At 57.9% G+C, this 27,489-nt stretch overlaps 1 protein-coding gene across 1 annotated transcript in view; it reads right to left on the bottom strand.

The window, feature by feature from the left end:
• Positions 1 to 497: 497 nt before the first annotated feature.
• LRRC4B (leucine rich repeat containing 4B) overlaps positions 498 to 27,489 on the bottom strand; it is a 40,842-nt gene continuing 13,850 nt past the window's right edge. The window contains exons 2-3 of the mRNA XM_004440321.3: positions 24,680 to 25,011; positions 498 to 3,698 (exon numbers count right to left, since the gene is read on the bottom strand). Of these exons, the coding sequence (XP_004440378.1) occupies positions 1,857 to 3,698; positions 24,680 to 24,976 (2,139 nt within the window). The 5' untranslated portion in view covers positions 24,977 to 25,011 and the 3' untranslated portion in view covers positions 498 to 1,856. The remainder of the gene's footprint in view (positions 3,699 to 24,679; positions 25,012 to 27,489) is intronic.

Below are 27,489 nucleotides of genomic sequence, written 5' to 3'. Positions count from 1 at the left end.
TGACTCCACGGGGCCTGGGGGTCCTACACAGCACCCAGGCCTGCCATGTATGGGGGCCAGACTGGGCCACAGCGAGGGGAGAAAGGGGCCGAGCCCCGGCCTGCACCCCTCACCAGCCCTGCATGTCAACAGCCATGTCTGCCCCAGAGGGACGCCTCATCCTGCGCGGACCCTCTGCTTCTGTCCGCCTCTGCCTGTCTACACGGGACTGGCCCGCCCCGGTCCTCTTGAGGCCGTGCAGGCACGTCGGCCTCCTCGGGCCCCACCAGCTGCTGCCCACAGTCCTGGCCGACCCCTGGCGTTTGCTCCCACTCGCTGCCTCCTGTCCCTCCTCCGAGGGGTCTGCACGTGGCCCCCTCCCACGCCCCAGGCCCGGGCCCCATCCCTCCTGCCTCTGCGTTAACCAGACAACAGCGCAGCCCCCTCCTGCTCAGCGGGCCCCTAGAGCACCCCTTGCACCCCCACGTCCCCCCTTCTCTCCCCTTCGGTGCCACCCGCTGTCTCCGGGCAGTGTCTCGAATGGGTCTGCAGTGGAAAGGGACACTCTGGTTTGGCTCTGTTGCGGGTTGAATTATGTCCTCCAAAAAGATACGCTGCAGTCCTGACCTCCAGGACCTGTGAATGTGACCCTATTTGGAAACAGGGTCTTGGCAGATGATCCAGTTAAGATGAGGTCGTACTGGAGTGGGGGGGGGCCCTAATCCAACATGCCCAGTGTCCTTATAAAAAGGGGAACTTTGGGCCCAGAGACAAGCACAGGAGGGAAGACGAGGTGACAAGACACAGGGAGAACGCCATGTGGAGACCGGGGTGACAGTGTCACAAGAAAGGAACGTCTGGGGTGACCAGAAGCTGGAAGAGGGGAGGACGATCTCCCCCATGCCGGTTCCAGAGGGGGCAGGGCCCTGCCCACACCTTGATCTGGGAGTCCTGGATCCAGAACCCTGAGACACTGAATTCCTGTTGTTCTGAGCCCCCCCAGTCTGTGGTACCTTGTTGGAGCCACCCCAGAAACTAACACAGGCCCCCTCGATTTCTGCTGTGAAGTGGGGGGCGGGGGGAGGGAGGAAGACCCCAGTATGTGCCTCAAAAGGACTGCGGGGAGATCAAATACACATGTGCGGGCTAAGACCACCCCTTCCGGATGGGGCCTGTGACCTTGAGCTTCCCTCCTCTCATTCTGCTCCCCACCCACATTCCCTGTTTTCTGTCTCCTCCATGCTTTCATGACCCCAAAAAAATATTTTTTTACTTTTTCCGTGTTTTTTTTTTTAAAGTAATTACAGAGCAGGTAGTCGTTGACGCAAACCTCCCTTCAGTATCAAAAGAGTCTGTGGGGCAGGTGAGGGCTGGGGTGGCGGTGGGGGCGGGTGGAGGCAGCCCCCCCCCAGCACACGGGGGCCCGGCCAGAGGGGACTCAGCGCGGGGACAGGGCCGGGGGGTCCGGAGGCTCTGATGACGTGTCCGTCTCTTCAGTTTCGGGGAGGGGGGACAGGCGTCAAACTGCAAAAAATGAACCGTCAAAGGGGGTTTGTTAGGGGTGAGGGGAAAGGCCGCCCCTCAAAAAAGCTCCTCTCTCCCCTGGAAGGCGGGGGGCCGGGAACGGTTGGTGGGGAGAGCGCGGAGGAACAGCAGAGGGTTCCCGGCTTCTCCTGAACCCTGCGTCCCCTCCCGTCGCCGGGATGGGGGGCGAGGTGGGAACCACGGAGCCCCACCCTGTCCTCGCTGGGGCAGCCGCCCGGGGTCCAGACGCGATGGGGCTCGGAGCCGCCTGCCCCAGCTGCCCCGTGCGCCCCAGAGCGGGGCCGGGGCTGCGGGGAGGGTCCCGGTCTGGCCCGAGCCCCCCGCCCGTGGCTTCAGATCTGCGTCTCTTGTACGTTCTCCTTGGAGCCGCTCTTGAAGAGCAGAGGTTCGTGAATGGAGTTGAGGCCGGGCGGGCCCTTGCCCCCGCAGCCCCCGCCGCTGGGGTTGCTGCTGTAGTGAGCCTTGAAGGCCGCCGCCACGTAGTGGTGGTGGTTGAGGTGGTCGCGCTCCAGGGCGGGCAGGGCCAGGTGGCTGTCCCCGCCCACGCCTGCCCCGCCGGCCACGGCGGTGGCGGCGGCCACGGACACGGCCGAGGCGGCGGGCAGCTCGTCCTCCACGTTGATGATCTCCACGGTGCGCGTGGGCCCGTGGTGCTTGTGGAGCTGGTGCTGCTTGCGCAGCTTGTAGAAGGCCACCAGCATCACGGCGGCCATGAACGTGATGGCCACAAAGCAGCCGATGATGATCTTGGTGGTCTTCATGACGTCGTCCAGGTCCTTGAGGGCGTTCTCCGTCACGTCCGTGATGGGCACCGTGAACGCCTTCTCCGTGGGCCGCGAGGAGCGCGGGGCCGGCGCGGTGGTGGACGACGAGGCCGGGCCGGCCGCATCCCCGGGCCGGCCCCCACCCCAGACGCCGTCCGTCGTGGGCCCCGGTGGCTCCTTCTCCGTCCCCCGCGGCTGCAGGGCCTCCTCTCCGGGCTGCGTCTCCAGGGTCTCCACGGTCACCGTGGTGAAGTAGGTGTAGCCACCGCTGCCCCCTGGGCCACCGCTGCCCCCAGGGCCACCCCCTGGGCCGCCCGCCCCGCCGGCCGCCACGGGGTCCACGGCCGAGACGTTGAGCGTGGCGGAGGCGGTGGTGTTGCCGGCCGAGTTCGTCACCATGCACGTGTACTGGCCCGTATCCTGCACGGTGACGTTGGTGAAGTTGAGCGTGCCGTCGTGCAGAACGGAGATGCGCACGCGGTAGGAGCCGTGGGTCATGAGGGTGCCGTTGGGCGTCAGCCAGTTGACGGAGGTCATGGAGGTGCCCGTGCGGCACTTGAGCTCGGCGGCCATGCCCTCGGTGACGTTGAGGTCCGTGGGCGGCTCCACGATGACGGGCGCGTAGCAGGTGAAATGCGACTGGTCCAGCTCGCCGATGTAGCGGCCCTTGAGGCCGGCGGGCGCGTGGCAGCGGGCGCAGCACGTCGTGTTGCTGGGCACCGTCTCCTTGAGCCACCAGCTCAGCCAGAGCACGTCGCAGTTGCAGTGCCAGGGGTTATGGTTGAGGTGGACGCGCTCCAGGCGGTGCAGGGGCGTGAAGAGGTCGTGGGGCAGCGACATCAGGTTGTTGTGGGACAGGTTGAGCTCCTCCAGCGACTTGAGGTCGTCGAAGGCGTTGCGCTCGATGGTGGCCACCTGGGCGTGCATCAGCCACAGCTTCCGCAGGCTGGTGAGGCCCTGGAAGGAGCCCGGGCGGATCAGGTCCAGCCGGTTCCCCGACAGCTCCAGTTCCTCCAGGCGCACGAGGGCGGTCAGGTTGGGGATATCCTTGAGGTTGCACATGCCCAGGTTGAGGTAGCGCAGGTTGACGAGGCCCTCGAAGGCCGCCTCCGAGATGTACTCCAGCCGCTTCAGCTCGCCCAGGTCGAGGCGCCGCAGCGAGGGCACGCGGTTGAAGGCGTAGGAGGGGATGCTCTCGATGGGGTTGTTGCGCAGCCACAGCTCCCGCAGTTTGGACAGGTACTCGAAGGCCTGCGTGGGCACCGTGGTCAGCCGGTTGTCGAACAGCTCCAGCGTGTTGAGGCTGGGCAGCCCGTTGAAGGCGCCCACCTCGATCTTGCGCACCAGGTTCTTGCTCAGCTGCAGGATCTCCAGGTGCCGGAGGTGCTTGAAGGTGTCCGTCCGGATCACCTGCGGTGGGGGAGGGAGACACCGATCAGCGACACGGATGCTACCGAGAACCATCGCCACGTCGCCGAGCGCTGGCGAGGGGGCGGGGCGGCCCTGTCTCTCCGTCTTGGGTGGTGGGAGGATAAGACCACTTTGCAGGACGGTTTGCCTGTTTCCTATAAAGTGAGACATGGAGTTACACACGCCCCGGCCACCCCACTCCCGAGCATCTCCCCAAAGACGCGAGAGCAGATGCCCCTCCATCCGCTGGTCCTGGGCACACACAGCATCCGTGTTCATTACCGCCTAAACCGGAGCGACCCAGGTGTCTGTCAGCAGGGGAGGGACACACGCTCTGGGTCCATACAGTGGACACCGCGGCTCAGTAACGACAGGGGAGAAACTATCGACAGAATGACTTGGCTGAATCTCACGGACATGATGTTGAGCAAAAATATCCGGACACCAAGGCGCACGCGCAGGAGGATTCCATCCATTCCTCGTTCTAGGTGTGCTAAGCGGTGTCTCCGAGTGTGCCTGTGTGTGGAGGGCGGGCCGGGAATGGACATAAGGGAACTTTCCGGGGTGATAGAAATGTTCTGTATTGGGGTGGTGGATGCAACTGTTAAAACTCCCCAAACTGAACACGTAAAATGGGGGCATTTTGTTATATGTAAATGACACTTCAATAAAAAAGATTAAAGACAGTTACACCAGCAGCTAACACGCACTGAGTACCTCTTCGGTGGCAGACACTGTTCTAAACACTTTATGGGCAACAACTCATTTAATCTGCCAAGCTGCCCTATGAAATAGGTATTTATTTATACCCGCAACTCTGAAATCCATACAGCTCCGAAAACCAGATTTTTCATGACTTTGGCACCAAATCCCATTTGTTGGCAAAAGCTGATCAGAACTCATGTGAAGCTATTTAAAGCTTTTATTGATCCCACTCGTGTGACCGTTCAAACGTTTCACGCTAGAAATATTCCCACGTTTGATAAGGGGTATAAGATCCGCTGGGGCGCTATAAAAATGTGTGCTGGATATTAATACCTTTCCAGTGTCGGGATGCACAAACACATCGAGCCTCAAGGGTCTCATAGGAGGGGTTAGGAATTATCTCCGTCTTAGGGGCAGGAAACAGAGGCACAGAGAGGTGCAGTGATTTGCCCAAGGTTGCACAGGAGGGGACGGCAGACCTGGGAATGGACAGAGGCCATCTGCCTTCAGAGTCCAGCTCTTAACCCTGGAACCCAGCCCCACCTCTTGGGGCTGAAGTGGAGGGACCAAAGGAGGGGCATTGCTGGGCGGGGCACAGGAGGCGGAATCTCACCAGAGTCCTCAATGATGACCATGCCAGGGACACCGAGGCACAGAAGACCACGCGGCCATCAGATGGCATTTCTGAAGCCTAGTTAATGCGGAGGTGGGGAGTGCTTGCCTTATGACATTTAGGAGAACTCCACGCAGCATACTGTGTGGTCACAACTTTGTAAACCCTAAAAGGAGGCTGAAGAATTAGGTACGTGCATATCTGCACCAAGAAAAGACTAGCAGGAAATACTCCCAGCTCTTCTTAGTAATGAACTCCAGCTGTTGGGGATTATGGGCAATTTTTATTCTTTCGTTATATTTTTATTATATATTTTAGTTACATATTTGATATTTATATAAAATATTTATATAAATATCACTAAAAATATATTTACATAAGTTATATATAATAACTTTAGTTGTTATATTTTTTATTATTTATTTTTTCTTTAATGAACAAAAATTACTTTTATAATAAGTAGAAAAACACTTTTAAAAAAGTAAAAAAATGGGGCTGGCCCGGTGGCATAATGGTTAAGTTTGCGCACTCCGCTTCGTCAGCCCAGGGTTTTCGAGTTCAAATCCTGGGTGCGGACCTATGCACCACTTATCGAGCCATGCTGTGGTGGCGTCCCATATTCAAAGTAGAGGAAGATGGGCACAGATGTTAGCCCAAGGCCAATCTTCCTCACAAAAAAAAAAGTAAAAAAACCCCAATGCTATACCTGAGAGGTACCCAGCATCAGAAACAATAATATCCCTGGTACGGTCATAATCATAAAACAGTGACAGCCACCATTTACGCCTGCTCTCTCCAGCAGAAATATAAGATGGCGACATATTGAATTTTAAATTTCCTAGAAGTCACGATAAGGAAAAAAAACCGAAGCAGGTGAAATCAATTTTAAGAACATATTTAGCCCGATAGATCCAAAATATTATGATTTCCACGTGTGATCAAGATGACGCCTTACGAGTGAGCTACCCTACACTCTTTTCACACAAGTCCTGGAAACCCGATGTGTGTTACCTGTCCCTGCGCTCAGTGGCCACATGTGTTCAGCTGTGTACGTTTACACGGTTCTTCCCGGGCTCGGACACTTGAGGAACACAGTTGCATTTCATCCGCCAGCAGCCTTGCGATCAGGACTGTTGGTCCCCATTTCAAGGAGGGAGCAGAGGCCCCCGGGTGGTGTGTCTGTCCGGGGCCCCAGCCTGCACGGTCGCCTGGTCGCTGTAACCATTTGACAGATGCAGAAACCGAGGCCTCGAGTGTGGCCGTGAAGACAGAGCCCCGTTCACAGCCCGTCCCCTCTCCTGGCTGTCGGCTGTCGCTTGGGCCTGTGGGTCCCCGGCTGCCGTGAAGGGAGATGATGGAAACCACCTCGGAGGGCAGTTAGGAAGATGGAAAGAGGTTTGCAAGCGCTCAGGCCGTGTGGACTCCTGGATAATGCTCAGCGGCTCTCGTTGCATCGTTATTATTATTGTTATTGTTGGCGTGGAATAACCGGTGCCGCGCCATTGGGATCACAGCCCTGCGCCTTCTAACCCAAGGCCACACCGCTGTCACCTGTGGAGGACGGCTCTCTTACTGCACCTTCCTGATGAAAACGCGGGGGTCAGCCTGACCCTTGCTGGTGCCCCTCAGCCTCCCAGTGCCCCCTCTGTCCTCTGACTCCCTGTTCCTCCGTCCCCTCCTCTCCAGTCCCTGGCCCTGGCCCCAGCTTAGCCTCCTCCTCTCCACCTGGACCCCCGGCCCCAGAGGGTCTGTTTGTACCACAGCTCTCTGTCCCTCCCGGCTCACAGCCTCTTACAGCCCCCATCATTCCCATCATGCCACTCCACACAGTGCCATCCCATAATAAGACACGGTCCCTGCCCTCCAGCAGCTCGTAGGCTGGGCATGACCTTCCCCCCTTCCTCTTCCAGCCATCCCCGTCATCTCCTATTCTAGCAAGTCCTGGAACACAGCAGACAGGCCCCTGCCTCTAGGCCTTCGCACCTGCTGTTCCCTCTGCCAGGAACACCTTTCCTACTTTTTTTTCCGGCTACTCCCATCTGCCCTTCGACACCCAGCTCCAGGGTCACCCGCTCGGGAGGACGTCCTGGCCCCACCTACCCACCCCCGCAGCCCCCGCCCAGGCTCAGCCACACCCAGCTGTCCGTGTGCCTCGGTCTCCCCCAGACTTGGCCCCTCCGGGGGGCAGGGGACCGGGTCTCAGCACACACTCGGGTTGGGGTTTGTTTGCTGCATTTTGTAAGGGAGTGAATTTGAAAGCAGCCCCTCTGGAAATCTCCCATCTTGGGGCCCTCCCCGATCAGAATCGAGGCCCATTCCCTGTGTGGAAACCAGATTTCCAGAGGATTCCTAAACCAACCGGGGCACCTTGTGTGAGGAAGGGGTCTCTGCGGCTTCGGGGTGAAGGAAGAGACGGGGAGATACATCTGGGCTCTTAAACTGGAATTCTCAGGTCCCTTTGAATGGTTTACAGGGACAGTGGGATGGGATTCGGAGGACAGAGGAAACGCACGGCGCAGAGTAGGACCCAGGAAGGACCGTCCCCCCTCCTCCTTCTATAAACGTCAGTTAAAGTCTCCGGTGGGCCCGGCCGGCTGGGACCAGGTCAGATAGAATAACAAAGCGACTTTCCATGTACCCTTTTTTCCTGCTGATAAAAGTAATAGATACTCATTTTAGGAAAAAATATAGAAGAAAAGAAAAATCAGCCTAAGGCCCCCTACCCAGAGTTAATTTATGTTAACAACGTGCTACCCATCCTTCCAGTCTTTCTTCTCTGCATATAATGTGGGGAGATATTTTTTCATCTTTTTTTTTTTTTTTTTTTGCTGAGGAAGATTGGCCCCGGGCTAACATCCGTGCCCATCTTCCTCCACTTCATATGGGATGCCGCCACAGCATGGCTTGACAAGCAGTGCGTCAGTGCGCGCCCGGTATCCCAACCGGCGAACCTCGGGCCGCCGCAGTGGAGCGTGCGCACCCAACTGCTTGCGCCTCCGGACCAGCCCCTTTCATCATCTTTTTAATTTTTCACAAAATTTTGGTGCTGTCATATACCCTCCTGGACCCTGCATTTCCTCTTAATAATATTACATCGTGAGCGTTTTCCTATATCATAAAATATGCTTCAAAACATGCCTTTCACGGCTCTGGAATTCTTTCCGGGGCTATACCTGCTTTTGGACATAGAGATGGAGTGGAGGGTCAGTTCTTTATTTTCCTTAAGGTGCTTCTGCCTTCTCTGATTTCCTGCAGTGAACACGCTGACTTCTAGAACTGAGCCAGGATCAGGAGGGCTCAGGAGGCCCCAGCTGTGTCTGGGGAGCTGGGGGGCAGGGGAAGGGGGCCCTGGGGGCCTCTGGCCTGACCGCTTGTGCTCCGGAACCCCGGCTCTGCCACGTGGGCCACCGGAGCCTCGGTTTCCTCCTCCGAGGGAACGTCAGGGAAGAATCCAGTGGGGCGCGTCTCCCAGCCTGTTCTCACCCCATGAGCTGCTAAACAACAGCACCATGAAAAGCTTGCCCGATCACACCCCTCTGGACCTCGCACTCCCTCCCAGAGACTCTGGCACGCACGTGGGTTGAAGTTCTAGAAAGTTCTGTGGGAAAGGACAGTTTCACTTTGCTGGACTCGGGGTTTCCCAAACATTGTAACCACGGAACCCTCCCCGCAGGAGGCCTTGTATCAGCCCTGGGAGACGCTGGCGAAGCACAAAGCTGGGCCTCAGCTGCCCTTTCTCTTAATAATAATAACAGGGTAATAATACAGGAGGAGCTTCTGGTCATGACAATCACTAGGGAGGGAGGGAGGTGGACTCTTAAAGGGTTAGACTTGAGAGTCTGGGCTGAGGAATTGAGAACACAGTGCCCACACGAACTCCCTGGACGTCGCCCCACCGGCTGTCGTGGTCACACTCGGGGTCCTGGTGGCTCTCCAGTTCCCATGTATGTCCCACCTGCTCCTCGCTCCTTCCAGCGTCCCTGCCCCAGCGCGGCCCCTCCAGCCCACCTTCCCAGTCAAACGCTGGCCTGCGGCCTTGAACCCCACAGCACCCACGGCCTCGCCCGTGGGGTCAGCCAGCAGCCCTGCTGCTTCTGTCTCTTTTGAATGTCTTGCATCTTCTCCTTTCTGTCCCCAGGGCCCAGCTCAGGCCTCCACCTGCCCGGCCTCCAGTCTCTCCCCTCCAGTCTATCTCCAGGGTCTTGCTACGCCCAGATCTGATCCTGCCTCTGCCCCCCTCTAGAGCCCTCCATGGCTCCCCAGTGCCCTCAGAGGAAATGCAACCTGCCTCAGAAGTCCTGGTGGGCCGGTGTCTGCCTGCCTCTCTCTTCCCCTCTGCTGGGGCCTCACTCCAGCTCCATTTCAGCCAATATCAACTCTAGGAACTATCTCACCAGGTCCTCCACCTTTGCATACGCTGCTCCCTCTGCTCAGGATGCCCTTCCCTTTTCATCCATCTGGAAAACTCCTGTTCACCCTCTTGGACGCATTCCAAATGTCTCATTCATTCATTGCTTATTCCTGGAATGGGGATAAAGCAGCCCTGAAGGAGCCAATGGGGAGGGGCCGATGTCTGTGACAGGGCCTTGCAACGGCACCTCGTAGAGTTGTCCTGAGGACAATTGGTGAGATTCGCTCAGCGCACGACCTGGCACCCACAGGTGCTCGCCGAGCCTGGGTGACGCCCGCCGGGCCGTCGTCTCAGCTTGTCCCCCACCAGCCCTGCAGGGCAGGTGGTGTTAGCCTTACTTTGCAGAGGACGACCCGGCTCCGTCAGGTCAGGATGAGGAAGTGGGGGAGCCGGGGTCTGAACCCGGGCACTGTGCCCTCCACCCTCACCCTCCGCAGCGCCCAGGCCCCCCAATCAGTCCTCGCAGCCACCCTGGGAGGTGAGCCTCGTGCCCCACTGCAGGGACCGGGGGGCAGAGGCTTAGCGAGGTCAAGTGGCTCTGCAGGGCACGGGGGCCTGGAATTGTGCAGCTGGGTTCCGGCCCAGAGCCCGCCGCTCCCCGCGTCTCCCCGGTCCCCTGGACGGAGGGACCTCGATGCAGCACGTCCATGAGGCGTGTCCTGGCAGAACCTGACGCTACTCCTGCTCCTTGTGCTTTGTCCCAGTTGGGATGGGAAGGGGGTGAGTGAAGGGACATGAAGGGGCGCCCCGAAAAGGGTGGGGTCCCTCCTGCCAATCACTTCAATAATGCACTCAAGAACTAAGCAGGATGGGCTGCTGCTGCACAGAGAAGGCTGGTTTTATTGAGGATGTGCTGTAGGGTTGCTTCAAATAGTGAGTCTCTTTATTTTCACTGGGACTCCAGTGGATTCCCCCTCCACTGCGGGATGCTGGGAGCAGCCTCGTGGGGAGGGGCTGGGGCCGGGTGTGAATCCTGGCTTTGCTGCTGACCAGCTGTGTGACCTTGGGCAAGTGTCCTAGAGTCTCTGAGCCCACTTTCCTCACAGGTACTGCAGGGTTACTGTGAGGCCTGGATAAGATGGTGAGGGCTTGGGACATGGCAAGTATGCAATAATATATAATTTTAAATTACTGCTTCTGCTGATAATGATCATCAACATTTGTCCTATCTCTGGGCTTCCACTTTCTTCCTCAGCATCTTTCCTCTACATCAGCTGTCAGCATCGTCTAAAATGCAGTTCCGACCCCACCACATCCTTGCTCACAGCCCTCCCGTGGCTCCCTATGACCTTCAACCTGGTGTCAGTGGCCCTGCAGGACCTGCCCCTCCTCTGCTTCAGCCATAGGGAGATGTATGGGGTTACATATGCTCGCCACACTCCGCCCAGTCTCTCTGCCTCTGCACAGGCTGTGCCCTCTGCCTGGAATGCCATCCTCCTCCTTGTTCTCTGGAAAATTCCAACCGCCTTCCCCCGAGAAGCCCTCTTTGGCCCCCTGCTCACTAAGTCATCACACACATTCTCTTATCAGACCCTTATCACACTGGTTTAACACGTCTGTCTCCTTGTCTAGGCTGTGAGTCTTTACGGGTAGACACTCCATCTGAATGATTTCTGCATTCCCTGCATGCAGGTTAAGGCCTGATTCACAGCGGACTTCAGCCAAGTCTGTTGAGTAAATGGACCAGAATGGACAGGTTCTTACTGGAGAGCACCCTGGCTGTGTCGGCAGATGGGTGACCGGTGACCATCACACCTTTTGGCCTGGGTGACGATGCCCACGTGTTGGAACCCTCAGTGAGCACTGGTGTTCTGGTTCCAACTTACTCTCCTTTTTGCCTTAAAGTCCATGTGTCTGATATTATTAAAGCCACACCAGCTTTATTTTGGTTAGTGTTTTCCATTGTTTTTACGTTCATCATTACATTTTTCCTTACATCCTTTCTGTCCTTACGTTTTAGGTGTGTCTTTTGGATTTTGTTTTTAATTCAGTCTGAAAATCCCTATCTTTTAATTGAAAGTTTAGTCCATTTACATTTATTGTAATTACTAATAGATTTGGAATTATTCCTATTATGTTATTTTATACTTTCTGTTTGTCCTGATCTTTTTCGGCCTATTCTTTACCCTTTCCTGTCATCTTTTGGACTGATTGAATTTCTTCGTATTCCATTTCCCTCATCTACTATATTAGAATGTGTATATTTTCTCTTCTTTTAGTGGTTACCTTTAAAACTTAACATGCATACCTAAAGACCAAAGTCAGCCAGTTCCTCTCCTCTCCTCCCAAACAATACAAGGCTGATCTCATCTCTGACTCTAAAACAAAGTGCCATCCTGGGCAGGTTCCCAATAAGGCAAAGTGGGGGAGCCATTATTTTTTTTCCTTTGGTGAGGAAGATTAGCCCTGAGCTAACATCTGTGCCCATCTCCCTCTATTTTATGTGGGATGTCGCCACAGCATGGCTTGATAAGAGGTGTGTAGCTCCACGCCCAGGATCCAGACCTGCGAACCCTGGGCCACCAAAGCAGAGCCTGCAAACTTAACCACTACACCACTGGGCCGGCCCCCATTATTTGTTAAATGCCAATTATGTAGCAGACCCTGTGCTAAATGCTCTGAGGTCCTGCTCTCATTTCATCCTTGTGGAAATCCTGTCACATGGGGGTTTTCAACCATGTGTCCCTTCCTCCCTCATATTTGATGGCTTATAGAGAGGTTGATGGCTTATAGAGAGGTTAAGTTATTTTCCCTCAGTCTCACAGCTCCAAAGTAGCAGAACCAGGACTCCAAGTCTGCTTCTCCTGAATCTAAACTCGAGGTCTCCATCACGCCTACCCACCCTAACCCGAGAGGGCTGGGCTGTTTGCGGGCTTCAATGTGTTTTCTGAGCTGCAGAGCCCGTTCATTATCCAGACATTACCCATGTGCTGATTTGCTCATTTGACAGATATTCTCCGAGTGCCTGCTATGTGTCGAGCATCATGCTGGGCTCTGGGGATCCCGCTGTGGACAAGACAGCCACAGCCGTCTCCCCAGAGCCCGACCTCGAGTGTGGAGAGAGAGACAGTAAACATCATAAATACACAAATGACCATTTAAGTGGCAGTGGCATAAACAGATCGAGAGTGTGGCCAAGGTTGCAAGGGGAGAGGCAGGCCCGCGGCCCCTCCACAGCACAGTCTGAAACCCCCAGAGCAGATGATCTCAAATCCTCTCTGACGCCAGGGGCTGGGTGACCCTCCTGGCCACTGACACAGAGTAGGATGGACCAGGTGGGGTTCTGGTGCCTGGAGCAGGCAAATCCCCGTGCCCTCCCAGCCTGAAATCTTTGGCCTGATGAGATGCTGACATTCTGCGATACAGCGGAAGAACTAGGCTGAGGGTCCTGCCTCTGACAGTGGCCGAACCACCCAAGTCTTCAAGTCCCTTCCCTTCAGCCCACGTTTGCTGAGCCGTCCCCGATCCCTGCTCTGTGCGGAGTGACCAGGATACAGACACCAGTCAGGCGAGGGAACACGGCCCCATCAGTGACCGCCTCCCACCCCCAACGGGGGCCTCTCCCTCTCTTTCACCCTGCAACCCGGCCTATTATTTAGGGGACTTTCCAAGTCCATTGTGGTAGGTAAACGTTGCTAACACTGAAAAAACTCCACTGCGCTCTCTTGGGGTTTTTAAGAAAATAAACTGTCAAGTAATCCCTTATTAAAAATTTAACCGTGGTTGGAAAATGATTAAGCGAATGGTTCATCTTAACAGTATTAAGATAAATCGTTTCTATACGTTTTGAATGTGACAAACCCATAACAAAAGTTTAGGAAGCTTACTACCGGGGCTTTTCGTGCGTGTGTTAATTTTTTGACACTCACAATTTTAAATGCACTGTTATTTTTTCGGACCAATGCTTTTATGATGACTTCTGATATTTCCTCCTTCCCTGGGATGAGGGACTTGTGCCTCCCTAGTCATGGGGGCCTTCCCTGAGCACCAGGATGTGGCTGGAGCCCGGCAGGCTTGGGGGCCCCCTCCTCGCCCCCTGAGCTACTCAGACCTAGACGCGGCCTCCCGGGGCCGCGGCCTCCCCCACCTTTGGTGAAGTCTACTATCACCATTTTGGTCAATATCACCTCACCCCCTGCCACCCCACACCAGTCCTGAACTTGTCCCTGCCAGGAGCCTCCAGGCCATGCTGGGCACCAACCTCTAACCAGCCTCGAGGCTCCTGCCCCACCTTCCAGGAGCCGTCCTGGGCGAGGGCCGCCGCAGCTAACCTCTCAGCCTCCACCGCCACACAGGGTGGGGTGGGGAGAGCCCGGTGGCCCCACCATTTATCCGAGAGGAGAGGGCCCGAATTCCACCAACTCTCAGCGCCCCAAATGACCTATCTCGTCCCCGTCCCCCAGCCCCACCGGGCTGTTCTCACGCGGGGCTGTGTAGCCCGGGGCTGAGGGCTCTGGGGTCAGACAGCGGCTCTTGGTCCAGGCTGCCCCTCTGCCACCTCTGTGACTTGGGTGCATGTTAGACCCCTGAGGCCTGCTCCCCCGTCTGTGCAGTGGGGATCTCGAGATCCACCTCCCGGGATGGGTGAGAGGGTTTTCACACGTCAGGGGCTTCGGGCAGCCCCTGGTAAGTCACCATCCATGTCCGTGCCTGTCACCCTCCTCGTCCTCCACGCCTGAGCTCATGCTGTCCCCTCCCAGAACGCCCGCCCAGCCTCTGCACCTGGTCAGGCCTCGCTCGTCACTCCAGCCTTCCCGTGAGAGCCTTTCTCCTCGCTGAGCCCTCCTGACCATCCCTACCCGGGAGACCTCTTCCCCCCGATGCGTTCAGTTATGTGACTGTCCCTCCACGCACCTGTCTGTCCCCCCCCTCCCGTCTCCATCCATTCATCCACCTAGGAGTTGCTTCCTGAGGTCTCCGGGCCAGGCCCTGCCCTGGGTGCTGAGTCTGGCCCGATGTCCCCCCCACATGATAGAGAGTGGTAAGATCTAATTAGAGGGATGTCTCAGCGGCTATGAGCACCCCAACTCTGCCTAAGGCAGTGGGTGGTGGGGTGGGGGAGTGGGGTTAGAGGAGGGCTCAGGCTGGGGTCAAACATCTCCTTCTCAAGAGGCATCTCTGCCCCCTGAACCCCCCGACCCCCCGTGACGACTGTGCTCAGCCTCATCTCCGTCCAGCACACATGGCTATTGTACTTGCTGGCTTTCTGCCCGGTCCCCCTCTGCACCCAGCTTCGTGGGGCACACAGCAGGTGCTCAATAAATGAATCAGGGGCATGAAGGGGGTGCTGCAGTCAGACTAGCCGGGGAGGGACGGGAGAGGGACCGTGGGTCTCGGAGCCTGTTTGCAGGTGGGGACGAGACCCGCTTCACGGCGTCGGCGTCATGAGGATTAAACCACCAATATCTGTGACCCGCGAGGAGGATGCCTGGCACGGAGCAGGGCGGGAGACTGCGGCTCTTCAAGGATAAGGCGTGTTTTCCGAAGGGAGGGGAGTACGGGGCTGGGGCGGCGTCTGGCCAGCAGAAGGTGTCCCTGAATGTGGTGCGGCTGGGACAGGATGGTCTTCGCTGCCAGGGGACACAGCCGTTTCAAAGCCCAGGGGTGACGTGGTCACTCTGGTGGGGATGAGGGACAGACTGTGGCCAGGAGGCCGGGAGGCAGCTGGGTCAAGTGTCCTGACAGCAAGGGCAAGGCCAGAGCCGGGATGGGCTGTGTGGACACCGAGTTGGGACTCGGTGACAGTCCTGTAATCGAGTCACCAGGCGTGGAGCCCAGAGGGCTACGGATTGAGAAGCATCAGGAACGGTGTTGAAGAGATCACGTTCCACAGCTGGCCTGCCTGGGCCGGGTCCCAATTCCTCTTCCCCACGTGGCATCTTGCAGGAGCGTCTACTCTGTGCTTCAGAACCCTCGTCTGTCAGATGGAGATAAGGAGCTGCTCTCAGGGCTGTCGTGAGGTTGAAGTTCACCAGCTGCAGAACTAGGACTCGGAGCGACGCTGGTGGCCGCCCACATCCTCCCATCCCCACCCGCCTGGTGGGAGGCCAACTCAGAGAGGGGATGTGACGAATGGAGGGGAGACGTGGGTCTTCTGCTTCAGGGAGCCTCAGTCAGACTCAACTGAAGAGGGGGGATGAGCACCCACCAGTCTGTCTTCTGGGACTGTCGTGAGGTCAAAGGCCCCAGGGCAAGATTCTCTGATTGGTTAATTGAACAGTTGCATGTTTTGCGTTTTTTTTTTTTTTTTGCTGAGGAAGATTGGCCCTGAACTAACATCTATTGCCAGTCCTCCTCTACATTATATGTGGGACACCGCCAGAGCATGGCTGACGAGTGGTGTAGGTCCGTGCCCAGGATCTGAACCCATGAACCCTGGCCACCGAAGCAGAACGTGCTGAACTTAACCACTACACCACGAGGCTGGCCCTTCGACAGTTGTATTTGGGGACCCACAGTGTGTCAGGCTCTGTGCTGAGAGATGGCGGCAGGGTGACCGAGACCCACGTGCACCAGCGTGATCAACACATTCGGGTGCCACCGGGACCAGCGGACGGGGGTGAAGACGCCTCTGAGGTTGACACGTTCCCTGAGTCAAGACAGACAGCGACTGTAATAACGGTCTCGCTATCCACACTCAGTGGACATTCTCAGCCACCGACGACCTGCCAGGCCCTCCGCTACGCTGTCACACACATGCTGCCTCATCCGACCTGCTGGCGACCACGTGTCCCCAGAGCCTCGAGGAGCCTGGCACATGGTGGCACCCAGCACGTGCTCGTCCAGAGTGAAGGCATCGACTTTCTCAGCAGCTCTAGGATGGAGGGCCTGCATCATCCCCACTTTACTGATGACACAACTGAGGCACAGACAGGTTCTCGAATGTGCCGAGGCCACCAGGCCAGGAGGCGGGAGAGTCATGAGTCACACCTGAACTGTCCTCCACAGTTGTAAGCGCTGGCACTCACTAGGTGAATGGGAGGGTGGAAGGGCATTCCAGAAAGAGGGAACAGCAGGTGTGAAGGCGCTGAGCTGAGAGGGAGAGGAAGAGGGTCAGGTAACCACCCAGGGTGCAGGCGGAGGGAGACGCCAGGCGGGAGTTGGAGGCCGGGCGGGGCCGCGTCCTCCAGGACTCTGCTCATCACCGTGGGAAACAGGTGGACACACCTGGGGGAATGAAAGAAGTGGACGCTCCACGGCGTCCGACTCTGCCCTGTGACGTGTGACATGTGGCGTCCCTTCCTGAGCCGGCTCGCTGACGGTCCCAGGGGTGGCGGTCACACCCGAGTCCAGGGCACCCTTGGCTCCCCTCCAGCTCCAGCCCACGGCTCGACGGCCACTCTCCACGGAGAAAACGGGGGAGGATTTCCACCTATGTCTCCTGCGGCTCGAAACGATTCTAAATCGACAAACAGACAGAATGGGAGCCCCAACTGGAAACAGTCCCAATGCCCGTCGACAGGAAATGGATACAGATTTGTGGTCTCTTCATCAGATAGAGTATTACCCAACAACACAAAAGTGAAAGAGAAAAAGCCACAGCTGCAGGGAATGACAAGGATGAGGCTCGGCAGCAGCGAGAAGCAGGAGGCAGCAGGACTGCACGAGTGTAGACGCACGCGTCCCTTTGCATGTGGCTCAAAACCGGTCCCTGGAGTCAGAGGTCGGGGAGGGGTTGTCTCTGGGGAGAGGGGGAAGGTGATGGGGGGAGGGCACGGGGGCTTCAAGGGGCTCTTCGTGTTCCATTTCTCCACCTGGGTGGCATTTTCGTGGCCATTCTCTTGCAGATAATCTTTTTTTTTTTTTTTTTTGAGGAAGACTGGCTCTGGGCTAACATCCGTGCCCATCTTCCTCACTTTATATGGGACGCTGCCACAGCATGGCCTGACAAGTGGTGTGTAGGTCCACACCCAGGATCCGAACCTGCGAGTCTCAGGCCATTGAAGCGGAGTGCACGAACTTAACCGCTAGCCACCAGGCCGGCCCCCCGATAATCTTTTGAGGTCGACATTTACGTCTGTGTTCTTCTCAGTGTGTGTGTGTTATATGTCATCAGAAAAATAAGTCAAGGGCCAGCCCTGTGACGTAGTGGTTAAGTTCGGCATGTTCTGCTTTGGCGGCCTGGGTTCGAGGGTTCGGATCCTAGGCACGGACCTACACCACTCATCAGTCATGCTGTGGCAGCATCTCATATATAAAATAGAGGAAGACTGGCACAGATGTTAGCTCAGGGCGAATCTTCCTCAGCAAAAAAAAAAAGTCAAGAAGAAACTGACAGAGCATCAGGAGTGCCATTTGACAGGTGTGGAAACTGAGGGCCAGAGAGGTTATGGGGACACCTGCAAGATGACGCTCCCAAGGGAATGAAGGAGAGGAGAGCAGAGTGGGATGGCAGCTGGAGAGGCCACATTAGATGTGAAGTCCTGGCAGCCTGGGAGTGGGCGGCCAAGGGCGGCTGCTCCTTCCTGCCCAGAGGACTGTGGGGTCAGCCGGCCTGCAGGCAGGGGGCGGCCCAGCTGACCTCAGAGAGGCCCTTCCAGATCCCTCAGCCCACCTCTCCTTCCTTCAAGGCCCTGGCTGGGAAAAGTCCATCCAGTCCAAAGCTCCCTGTATTTCCTGATGCGGGAGGATCAGCCCCCTGGAAAATCTCAGACAGGCGGGCAATTGAAAAGCCATTTCTGGTGTTTGCCTTGGTAATGCTCTGTGGTGGGTTCTGCTTTGCGACAAATTTACCTTCCCGAGGCTGCACCACTGGCTGGCTGGGCCTCGCTTCTCCACGCTGGCTCCCGGGGCCAAGGGCAAGCCGCCCGGCCACAGCCAGCTGGGTCACCTCGGAGGCCCCTGCACCTGCGTTTCCACATCCACATCCGTAAAATGGGAGAAATAATCCCGCTCTCCCGGGAATAAAGGAACTCTGCAGGAGAGCGCTCCCAACCTGGGCTCGGGGAAGACACTCCACCAATTTTAGCTTCTTTTCCCTTCTCCTGGGAAAACTGAGCAAATGCCAGCAAGGACTGTTTGCTTCAGCTTCTAAAACATTTTGTACTTATGATTTTTAAGTTTAATTTTTCCTGATTGCACAAAGTATTAAATGCGCTCACGAAGGAAAATCTGACGAATAGAGAAAAGAGAAAGAAGGGATGACAGCTCCTCTATTGCACTGGTGCAAAGAGGAAGATGCTGCTCACATTCCTGGTGGTCCCTGGTTTTTGTTTTTGTTTTAAATTAAGTTTAAAAAACGAATTGGAAGTCCTACTTGCATCCTTTGAAAGCTCAATATTATATGTAAGGATTTGCATGTGTCATTCGCGATTCTTCGAAACTCCATTGTAAACGGCTGCACAACACTCCGTCGTGAGGATTACGGAGACTCGCTAACCGGGGCCCTGATGACCACGACCTGAGGCTGCGCCTCTGCGTGGCCGGGGGCTCCTTCAACACAACTGCGAGTGTTTCCCTCCGATGGGTTGACTGGCATCTTAGGACAGAAGCACAATTCCTCGGCAAGTGCCTTCACACGTGTTGCCCACACAGCCTCATGGGGGGCCCTGGGGGGACCCAGGGCAGCCCCCTCGAAGCCGCGGGGCTCAGGCTACTTTGTTAAGTACATGTGTGTCCTCTGACCCAGCAATTCCCCCTGGTGTACATTCCAAGACAGCCTCACGCAGATCCGTAAGGTGTCCTGAGGGTGGGTTTGCGGTGGGGGCAGCTCGAAGCCTCCAGGGTGTCCGTCCTGATGGGGGTGTGGGGCAGAGTGTGGGGGGCGCCCATCGGGGGGACTTCTGCAGCAGTGACAGCCACGGAGTAGACACACACACACACACACACACACACACAGCGACATGGATGGCTCTTAAAAACCCAGTCCGAGGGAAAACAGGGAGACAAAGAAAGCCATCTATAATGCAGCTTCATTTACATAAATTAAAACCACATGCACACAAAACAACAATAAGCATTTTGCGAGAACACACACAAGCAGAGACAGCCACAGTGAACACATTAGGATGTTGGCTCTGGGGAGGAGGGGACCCGAGCGGGGAGGAGGAGACAAGGCAGTGAGGAGGACGGGGACGGGAGCACAGCCTCCGGGGAGGAGCAGGATCCCCTGCTATCTGGAGCCACGAGGAGACGGAGGAGCAGGGGCCGCAGGCTGCAGGCTGAGGGTGCTGCCCCAGTGATGCTCCCCAGGGCTGCACAGGACGGTGGCGTGTGGCCTGAGTGCATCGGGGCAGCGAGGCAGAGGGAGGGCGGCTCACGCCTCCGCCTTAGAGGGCATCTCGGCAGGCTCCGGGCTCGCACGCCCCTGTCCAATCTCAGAAACAATTATGGGCCCCCAGAAGACTACTGATTTTGTTAAAAAGATTATTTTGCCCATGAAGACATTAAAACCACCACCTGCTGTCACCATCACTTCGCAGAAGGGCACTTGAACCCTCTGCAAAAGCGGACGCCACCGTCCCAGAGAGAGGCCAGCACGGCCACTCAGTGCACTTGGCGTCCCCACCCCCCTGTGGCCCCCACAGGGCCAGGGGCGAGGGGGAGCAGGGGAAGGGAGCCTCGGGCGCCCCCAGTTCTCACGGGAGCTGCGGGATTCGCCGCCTGCTCTGCTGACAGATGGTCCCCCCGCCTCTGCCAAGTCCCCTGGGGCGGGAGCTGAGCTGGCCTCCCATTCACCCACAAGTATCTACTGAGCGCCTACTGTGCGCCAGGCTCTGCTCCAGGTGCTGGGCACACAGCAGGGGGCGGGGTGAAGTCCCTCCCTCATGGAGGTGACTGTCCGTGTGGGAGCCAGGCGACAAGCAAGTGATTGTGGACAGGGGACGCTCGCAAATCTCCAGGACTCAGGCCATCTCCACGGAGCTTTGGTGCCAGGCCTCAGGTGTGTGTGTGTGTGTGTGTGTGTGTGTGTTTGGGAGGTCACAGCCACTGTGAGGGAGGACAACACTCAAAGGAGCAGGACACACAGGACTGACATGGCTGTGCTTCTCTGATCTTCCCTCTGACCCCGCAATTCCACATCTAGGAATTTATCCCAAGGGCAGAATCCAGAATGGTAGGGAGAACGAGCACCGAGGATGTCCACTGCGGTGTTGTTTGTATCAATTAAGACACTGGAAATCAGAAGGGACTAGGAAGCAACAGGACATCCCCACACCGGGAGCCTATGCGGTCATTAAAATCGATATTACAGACGAGTATCGGTGTCAGGGAGAAAGATGTCTGTGGTTATGCTCCTAGGTGCCAGAAGCCAGTTGCAAAACAGTATGAAATGCTATGATTCCAACTTTTTTTTTTTTTTTTGCTGAGGAAGATTGGCCCTGAGCTAACATCTGTGCCAGTCTTCCTCTATTTCGTATGTGGGATGCCACCACAGCATGGCCGCCAATGAGTGGTGTAGGTCTGTGCCTGGGAACGGAACCCACCCCACCATAGCAGAGCGCACTGAACTTAACCACTACACCATGGGGCCTGCCCCATTCCATTTTTTCGTTAAAAAAAAGAAAAGCAAGAAATCCGTTTACAGACCCAGCTCACAGTGTACACGCTGAGAATGTGCGTGGAGAGCATCTGAATGGAAAGACACTAAGGTTAATGCGAGTTACCTGTGGGTGTTGAATTACAGTTGGCTTTTGTCTCTGGGTTTTTACTTGGGTGTATTTTCTAGTTTTTCTAAATTAATTTGTTCATTCTGTAATAAATAATTTAAAAAGTACATCTACCTGGGCACAGAAATGAGCCAGGAAGGCTTTGAAACACAATGCAAACAGTAGTTATTTATATCTATGTGGGGGGACTAGGGGTGATTTTGTTTATTTTTTTAAATTGGATAATTAAAAAGTTATTATTTTTTAAGCACCTCTGATTGCTCCCGAGGTGGCCCCGCTCCTCTGGCCACGTGCGAGGTGTCCACTCGGAGGTGTTCATGGCCGGCCCTGTGGCGCTGCGGTTAAGTGCGTGCGCTCCGCTTTGGCGGCCCGGGGTTCCCAGGTTCGGATCCCGGGCGTGGACCGAGGCATTGCTTGTCAGGCCATGCTGTGGTGGCGTCCCATATAAAGTAGAGGAAGATGGACACAGATGTTAGCCCAGGGCCAGTCTTCCTCAGCAAAAAGAAGAGGAGGATTGGCATCGGATGTTAGCTCAGGGCTGATCTTCCTCAGCAAAAAACAAAACAAAACAAAACAAAACAAAAAAAAACGGAGGCGTTCATAAGAGTCCACTCTTGTGGACGGGACACACTCCACCCTCGGGGAATGTGCAGTTTGTGGGGGTCGGTGTTCTCCAGCGCGGGAGTACAAGAGCCCCCAGGGAGGAGAATGAGAGTGTTAAGATTTGCAGTCAAGTTTCCATCTTTTAACAAGGTTCCTTTTTTTTTTTTTGTATGTGGGACGCTGCCACAGCATGGCTCAATGAGTGGTGTGTAGGTCTGCACCAGGATCTGAACCCACGAACCCCAGGCTGCTGAAGTGGAGCCCTCGAACTTAACCAGTACGCTACCGGGCCGGCCCCAACAATGTCCCTTTTTGTGTCTGCTTCATAATGTACACGACACATGGGTGCAGCGGACCTGGGATGAATGAATTCACATATGTCCATGGGGCTCCCGTGGATATGCTGACAGGGATGCGGATCAGAAAGGTTTGGGGGCCGGAGGCCTGGGAGATGGGGTGACAGACACACGAGCAAACAGGTCCAACCAAAGGGGCCAGGAGAGACCTAAAACCTTGGTGTGACCCCCTCTCTCTCTTCCCACAACCACTCTGCTGGAACATTCTTCAAAACAGACTCAGACTGTGTCCACTCCTTGCCGCCTCCACTGCAACCAGGCTGGTCTGAGCCGAGCCCCCAGCCTCTCTCTCCTGAACCCGGCACTGGCCTCCCCGTCGTCACCCCTGCCCTATGGTCTGTTCCCTGTGCCGCGGCCAGAGAGACCCAAGTCAGAGCCCGGCTGTCCTCTGCTCGGAGCCTCCCCTGGCTCCCGTCTCATTCAGAGATGAGCCCAAGTCCTCACCGTGACCATGAGGCCCTGCACGGTCTGCCCCTTTGTCCCTCTCTGCCCTCACCTCCTGTCCTCTCCCCCTGGCTCGCTCCACTCCAGCCACGCCAGCCTCGCTGTTCCTCCAACACACCATGCGGGCTCCCACCACAGGGCCTTTGCACGTGCAGCCCCCTGCCTGGAATGCCCTTCCCCAGACATCCACAAGGCTCTTGCCTTCACCTCCTCCAAACGTTTGCTCAAATGTCACCTTCTCCATGAGGTCACCTTGACCTCCGGGTCGTTAAAGCAGCAGCTACCCTCCCCTTCGCCCATCTATGTCCTTTTCCACAGCCCTTAGCATCTTGAACCCACAGCTTGGTCCGCTTACTTATTCTGACTACGTCTAGAACGCGGGCTCAGGGAGGGCAGAGCTGGCTGTTGGTTTTGCTCATCGATGTGTCCCAAGTGCCAAGACAACCAAGAGATATTAACAAACGGAAGCGTCCAGGGCAGGGATGTCTGGGGGCTGCGGGCCCAGAGGGAAGGCGGTGGGGTGGGGCTCGCCTGGGGGACCCCAGGGCCAAAGAGGGGCGTCTTCAGGCAGAGGGGGCCTGAGCAATTCTCGGCGCCGGGAGAGCAACTGACGTCAGCCGGAGAGGCTGGCGGGCGGCCCCTCCGCGGGGCACTTGGGCACCACGGTAAAGAGCCCGGACTTCATTCCTTGGAGTCCAGGCGCCGTCAGAGGGTTTTGGGCAGAGAAGAACGTCCCTCTGGGAGGACGGGCTGGGCGTGGAGTTAGGAGCTGGGGGGCTGGGGGTGCTCTTGGTCACTGCTCTGTGTCAGCCTCCACAGGTCTGCGGGCGGCGCCCAGGGCAGGGCCGGGCGCTCGGCAAACGCTTGTGGGACCGAATTGTTCGCTGAGCTCCCCAAAGAGAGAATGGTCAGGTTGCACTGAAGGGACAGAGCGGTGGCCTCGGGCCACTGGTGGAGTGGACTCGGCAGCTCTGGTCCCAGACGCTCCCTGACGCTCTCACATCTCCGTTATCCCGGCCCCGCGTGGCGCCCCATTGATCTGTTTACAGCATCTTCCCCGCTAGAACGTGAGCCGCCCGGGCCGGGAAGGGCTGTGCGGGTCGGGTCTCGGTCGTCACCGAGAAGAGGGCTTGGCGCAGAGCCAGAGGACACAGTCCCGCCGAGAGGGTGGGGGGATGTGACGCGGCCCCTTAGCTTTCTGGCTTCACTGGTCCTGGCCCCCCTAAGAGGTCCCCTCTCTGCCCCGCGGAGGGGAGCCCTGGTCCCCAGGCTCCCCAAGACAGTCAGATGGGGGCCGCTGACCCCTTCCCTGTCCCCAGAGACACAGCAGGCGGCGGAGGAGGGAATGTCAGCTCTGGGGGGGCTGGGACGTTCTCACAGGAGCCTCTTCTCTCCGGGCTTTGTGGGCCGGGGTAGGAGACGCCTGCTGGGAACTGGACAGAGGATGGACTGTGGTTCCCAATCAGGCGCGATGCCCCGCCCCGGGAATATCTGGAAACATTTTTGGAACTGGGGCGGGGCTACTGGCATCTAGTGGTCGAGCCCATGGACGCTGCTCAACAGCCTGCAGCGCACGGGACACCCCCGAACGGAGGATGATCCGGCCCCAATGTCATTAGAACAGAGGACGAGAGACTCTGCTCTACAAAAGCACAGCTCTGCCCTGAAAGCATCCTTTGTGGCCCACCTCGATCACAGTCACGATTAATCGGACGGCAACTGCCCGTCCGAGCACCAGCCACGCACCAGGTGCCTGACAACCCCAAACCCCCGACAAGTGTGAACCCGTCAGCCCTCACACCAGCCCCCTGGGGCCGAAGTGCTTATCAGCCCCATTTTTCAGATGCAGAAACTGAGGCGCAGAGTCACGCCGTCCCGTGCCCGAAGCCACGCAGCGGGGCGGCGGCGCAGACGGCCCAGAGGCCTCGAGGAAGGGTCGCTCCCAGCCTGACCTGCGACTCCAGGGCCGGGCTAGGCCAAGGGCTGGCCCGGCCTGTGCTGTGGGAGGCGGGCAGGCGGTCCTGCCCCGGGGGCCCCGACACGCAGAGACAGGGCGCCTCGTGCCCGAGAAAACCCAGCCAGCCTGGCTCAATCGACAGGATGCAACAGCATCTCGTAAGCGCCCAGGGGACGGCGTGGGGCCGCCCAGAAGGCCCTCACCAGCTCAGGGCGGAGGGACCGGCCACCACCCTGCCCCTCCCCCAGCGCCACCTGTGCCCCCACGGCTGCGGCCGGCTCACCTGGATGCTGTTCTCCTGAAGGTTCAGGTACCGCGTGTTGACCGGGATGCTGGCAGGCACCTCCGCCAGCTCTCTCCGTGTGCAGATCACCCGGCTGGCCTGGTTGCTGCAGGAGCAGGCCGCGGGGCAGGAGGTGGCCGGTGGGGAGCCCCCTCCGGCGGCCGAGGTCACGGCCACGCCGCCCCCGCCGGCCCCCAGGGGCGGGGAGAAGAGCCAGAGGAAGAGCAGGGCCCCGTGGGGCCAGGACATCCTACCGGGCGGCAGCGGGGGGCACGGGGAGCCGCGGGCGCACGCCATCCTCAATGTTCATGCTCCGCGGGGGCGCCAGGGGGCTGTCGGGGAGAGAGAGGGAGAGGCTCAGTGAGGGATGGGACCCCCGAGTGGCCCGGCTGCTCCCCACACCCGGGCTCCACCATCGTCCCCTCCCTGCCCCGCGCTCAGGACCCACGGGGGCGGGGCTCCCCAGCCCCCCACAGAGGGAGAGACAGTCCCAGAGGGCCCGGCCGGCGGGCTGAGGGGGCAGAGAGGGGCTGGCCCTGTCCGCTCTGCCCTCCTCTCCTCTCATCCTCTCCGGCAGGGAAGACTATGCCCATTTCACAGAACTGAAAACTGAGTCTGGGGGAGAGGAAGAGCTCGCCCCAGGTCACGTGGCCAGTAAGTGGAGAAGTCAGTCGGATTCAACACTTAGCTCTTTGTGTGATTTCAAAAAGGTAGATAACTAGGTAGAGATGGAGTGAGAGAGAGAGACAGACAGACAAAGGTGACAGAGAAAGGGCGCAGGGCCAAGCCAGGAAGTCTGGGTGGGGTTCTGGCTCCCATCACAGTGCCCACTCAGGTCCACTCGCTGCCTGCATGTGCCTCCAGGGGGGGCAGGTCTCCTGTCCTGTCCCCTCACTTCTCCCCCCGGGGGGGGGCTTTGCAAAGAGCCCAAGGGCCCCAGCACCCTGCACACCCTCCCGTCACGCTCGGCCCAGCGGCACGCGACTCCTCAGACCCCTCTCGGCCCAGGCCCTGTGGGCCTCGCCGTAGCAGGAGGGATCTGAGTTAGACTCACGGGGGGACCTGGAGGAGAAGGTGAGGTGACGGGGCTGGGCAGGTGAGGCTGGGAAGAGGGAGGAGACTGGAGGTCACAATGGGGAGGAGGTGGCCGAGGGTGGCCTGGGGTGACAGCACAGGCTGGGAGCACCCGTTTGCCCTGGGGCTGCAGGTGCTCAAGGCAAAGACAGTGTCTGGTGGGCCGAGCCAGCAGCGGCCGCAGGACGGCGCTGGGCGGTTGATGGGGAAGGGTCTGCGGCCCGGGACCCTGGGCCTGAGTTCCGGGCGGGGAGTGGGCAGTGTGGGGTCAGGTCCTCCCGCTCCCATCTCCACAGGACGAGAGCTGGGCAACCAGGAAAGAGGGCTGGGCAATCACGACGTTAACAATAACAACAACAATAATAATAACATTCCAGAATGCCGACGGAGCCCTTTCTAGGCACCAGACTGCACCCAGTCCTCTGATGTAAGCCTCACAGTAACACGGGAGGAAGCTGTGAGGGTGCCCGATTTTCAGATGAGGACACTGAGGCTCCAGGAGGGCAACGGCCTGTCCCAGGGCACCGAGCTGGCTGGCTAGTGGCAGAGGGCGACGTGGCCCTGGATCCACAGCCCTCCCACACAGCGTCTCGAGTACACACAGACGCACCCACGCCAGCAAGCTCTGCTCCAGCACGGCCGACCCGGGAGTTCCCCACGAGCGGGGGAGAGGGGGGCGGCGTGCACAAACCACGCACCCCAACACGCTCACACCACCAGCAGTGACGGGGCACGCCCTCACACGGCGGCTCTCAGGCCCATGGACGCACACGCGTGCACACACACGCGTTACTCCCTCCTGCTGCACTTTCCAAGATCACTTCAACTCAGATAAAAATGCATGTGCGTTTGTCTGCGTGCCTGAATGCGTGTGTGAGCATGACGGGAGCGGGACAGAGGGACAGAGGGACAGAGAGACAGAGGGACAAAGGGACAGAGAGAGATGGAGACAGAGGGACAAAGAGAGACAGAGGGACAGAGAGACAGAGAGAGAGAGAGACAGAGAGACAGAGGGACAGAGAGACAGAGGGACAGAGACAGAGAGAGAGACAGAGGGACAGAGAGAGGGACAGAGAGACAGAGGGACAGAGGGACAGAGAGACAGAGAGAGAGATGGAGACAGATGGACAGAGAGAGACAGAGGGACAGAGACAGAGGGACAGAAAGACAGAGGGACAGAGGGACAGAAGGACAGAGAGAGAGACGGAGACAGGAACAAAGAGAGACAGAGGGACAGAGAGAGACAGAGGGACGGAGGGACAGAGAGACAGAGAGTGACAGAGGGACAGAGACAGAGGAAGAGAGAGAGAGGGACAGAGAGAGAGGGACAGAGAGACAGAGGGACAGAGGGACAGAGAGGGGGGTTGGTTCTGTCTGTACCCCGCGCTCATCTGTCCACCTGGAGGGCCGGGGGGCCGTGTGCGCCTCTGTCTGTGTGTCCATGTGAGGGCGATGGGGTCTTCGCTTACCCGAGGGTGACAGGGAGGTCTGTGCGCGGTCCTTGTCCTGCCCACCTCCTGAGACTGGCGATGGCCCAGCCCACGCCCTCTAAGCCCAGGGGCCGGCGCAGCCCAGCAGGCCAGGATTTGGGGCCGGGGGACCCACAGGCCAGGATGGCCCTCGGGAGCCCGCGGCACCCACCCGGGGCCAGGCCCGCCGCCGCATCTCTACCCCCACATCCGTGCCCATGGCTCCCGCTGCCAGCCCGCATCCCCCCCATCACGCCTTCTGCAGCG

The sequence above is a fragment of the Ceratotherium simum genome, chromosome 33 (genome assembly GCF_057802395.1).
Source record: "Ceratotherium simum simum isolate JZ-2026a chromosome 33, ASM5780239v1, whole genome shotgun sequence".
NCBI lineage: Eukaryota > Metazoa > Chordata > Mammalia > Perissodactyla > Rhinocerotidae > Ceratotherium > Ceratotherium simum.
This window is presented reverse-complemented; position numbering and strand designations above follow the sequence as displayed.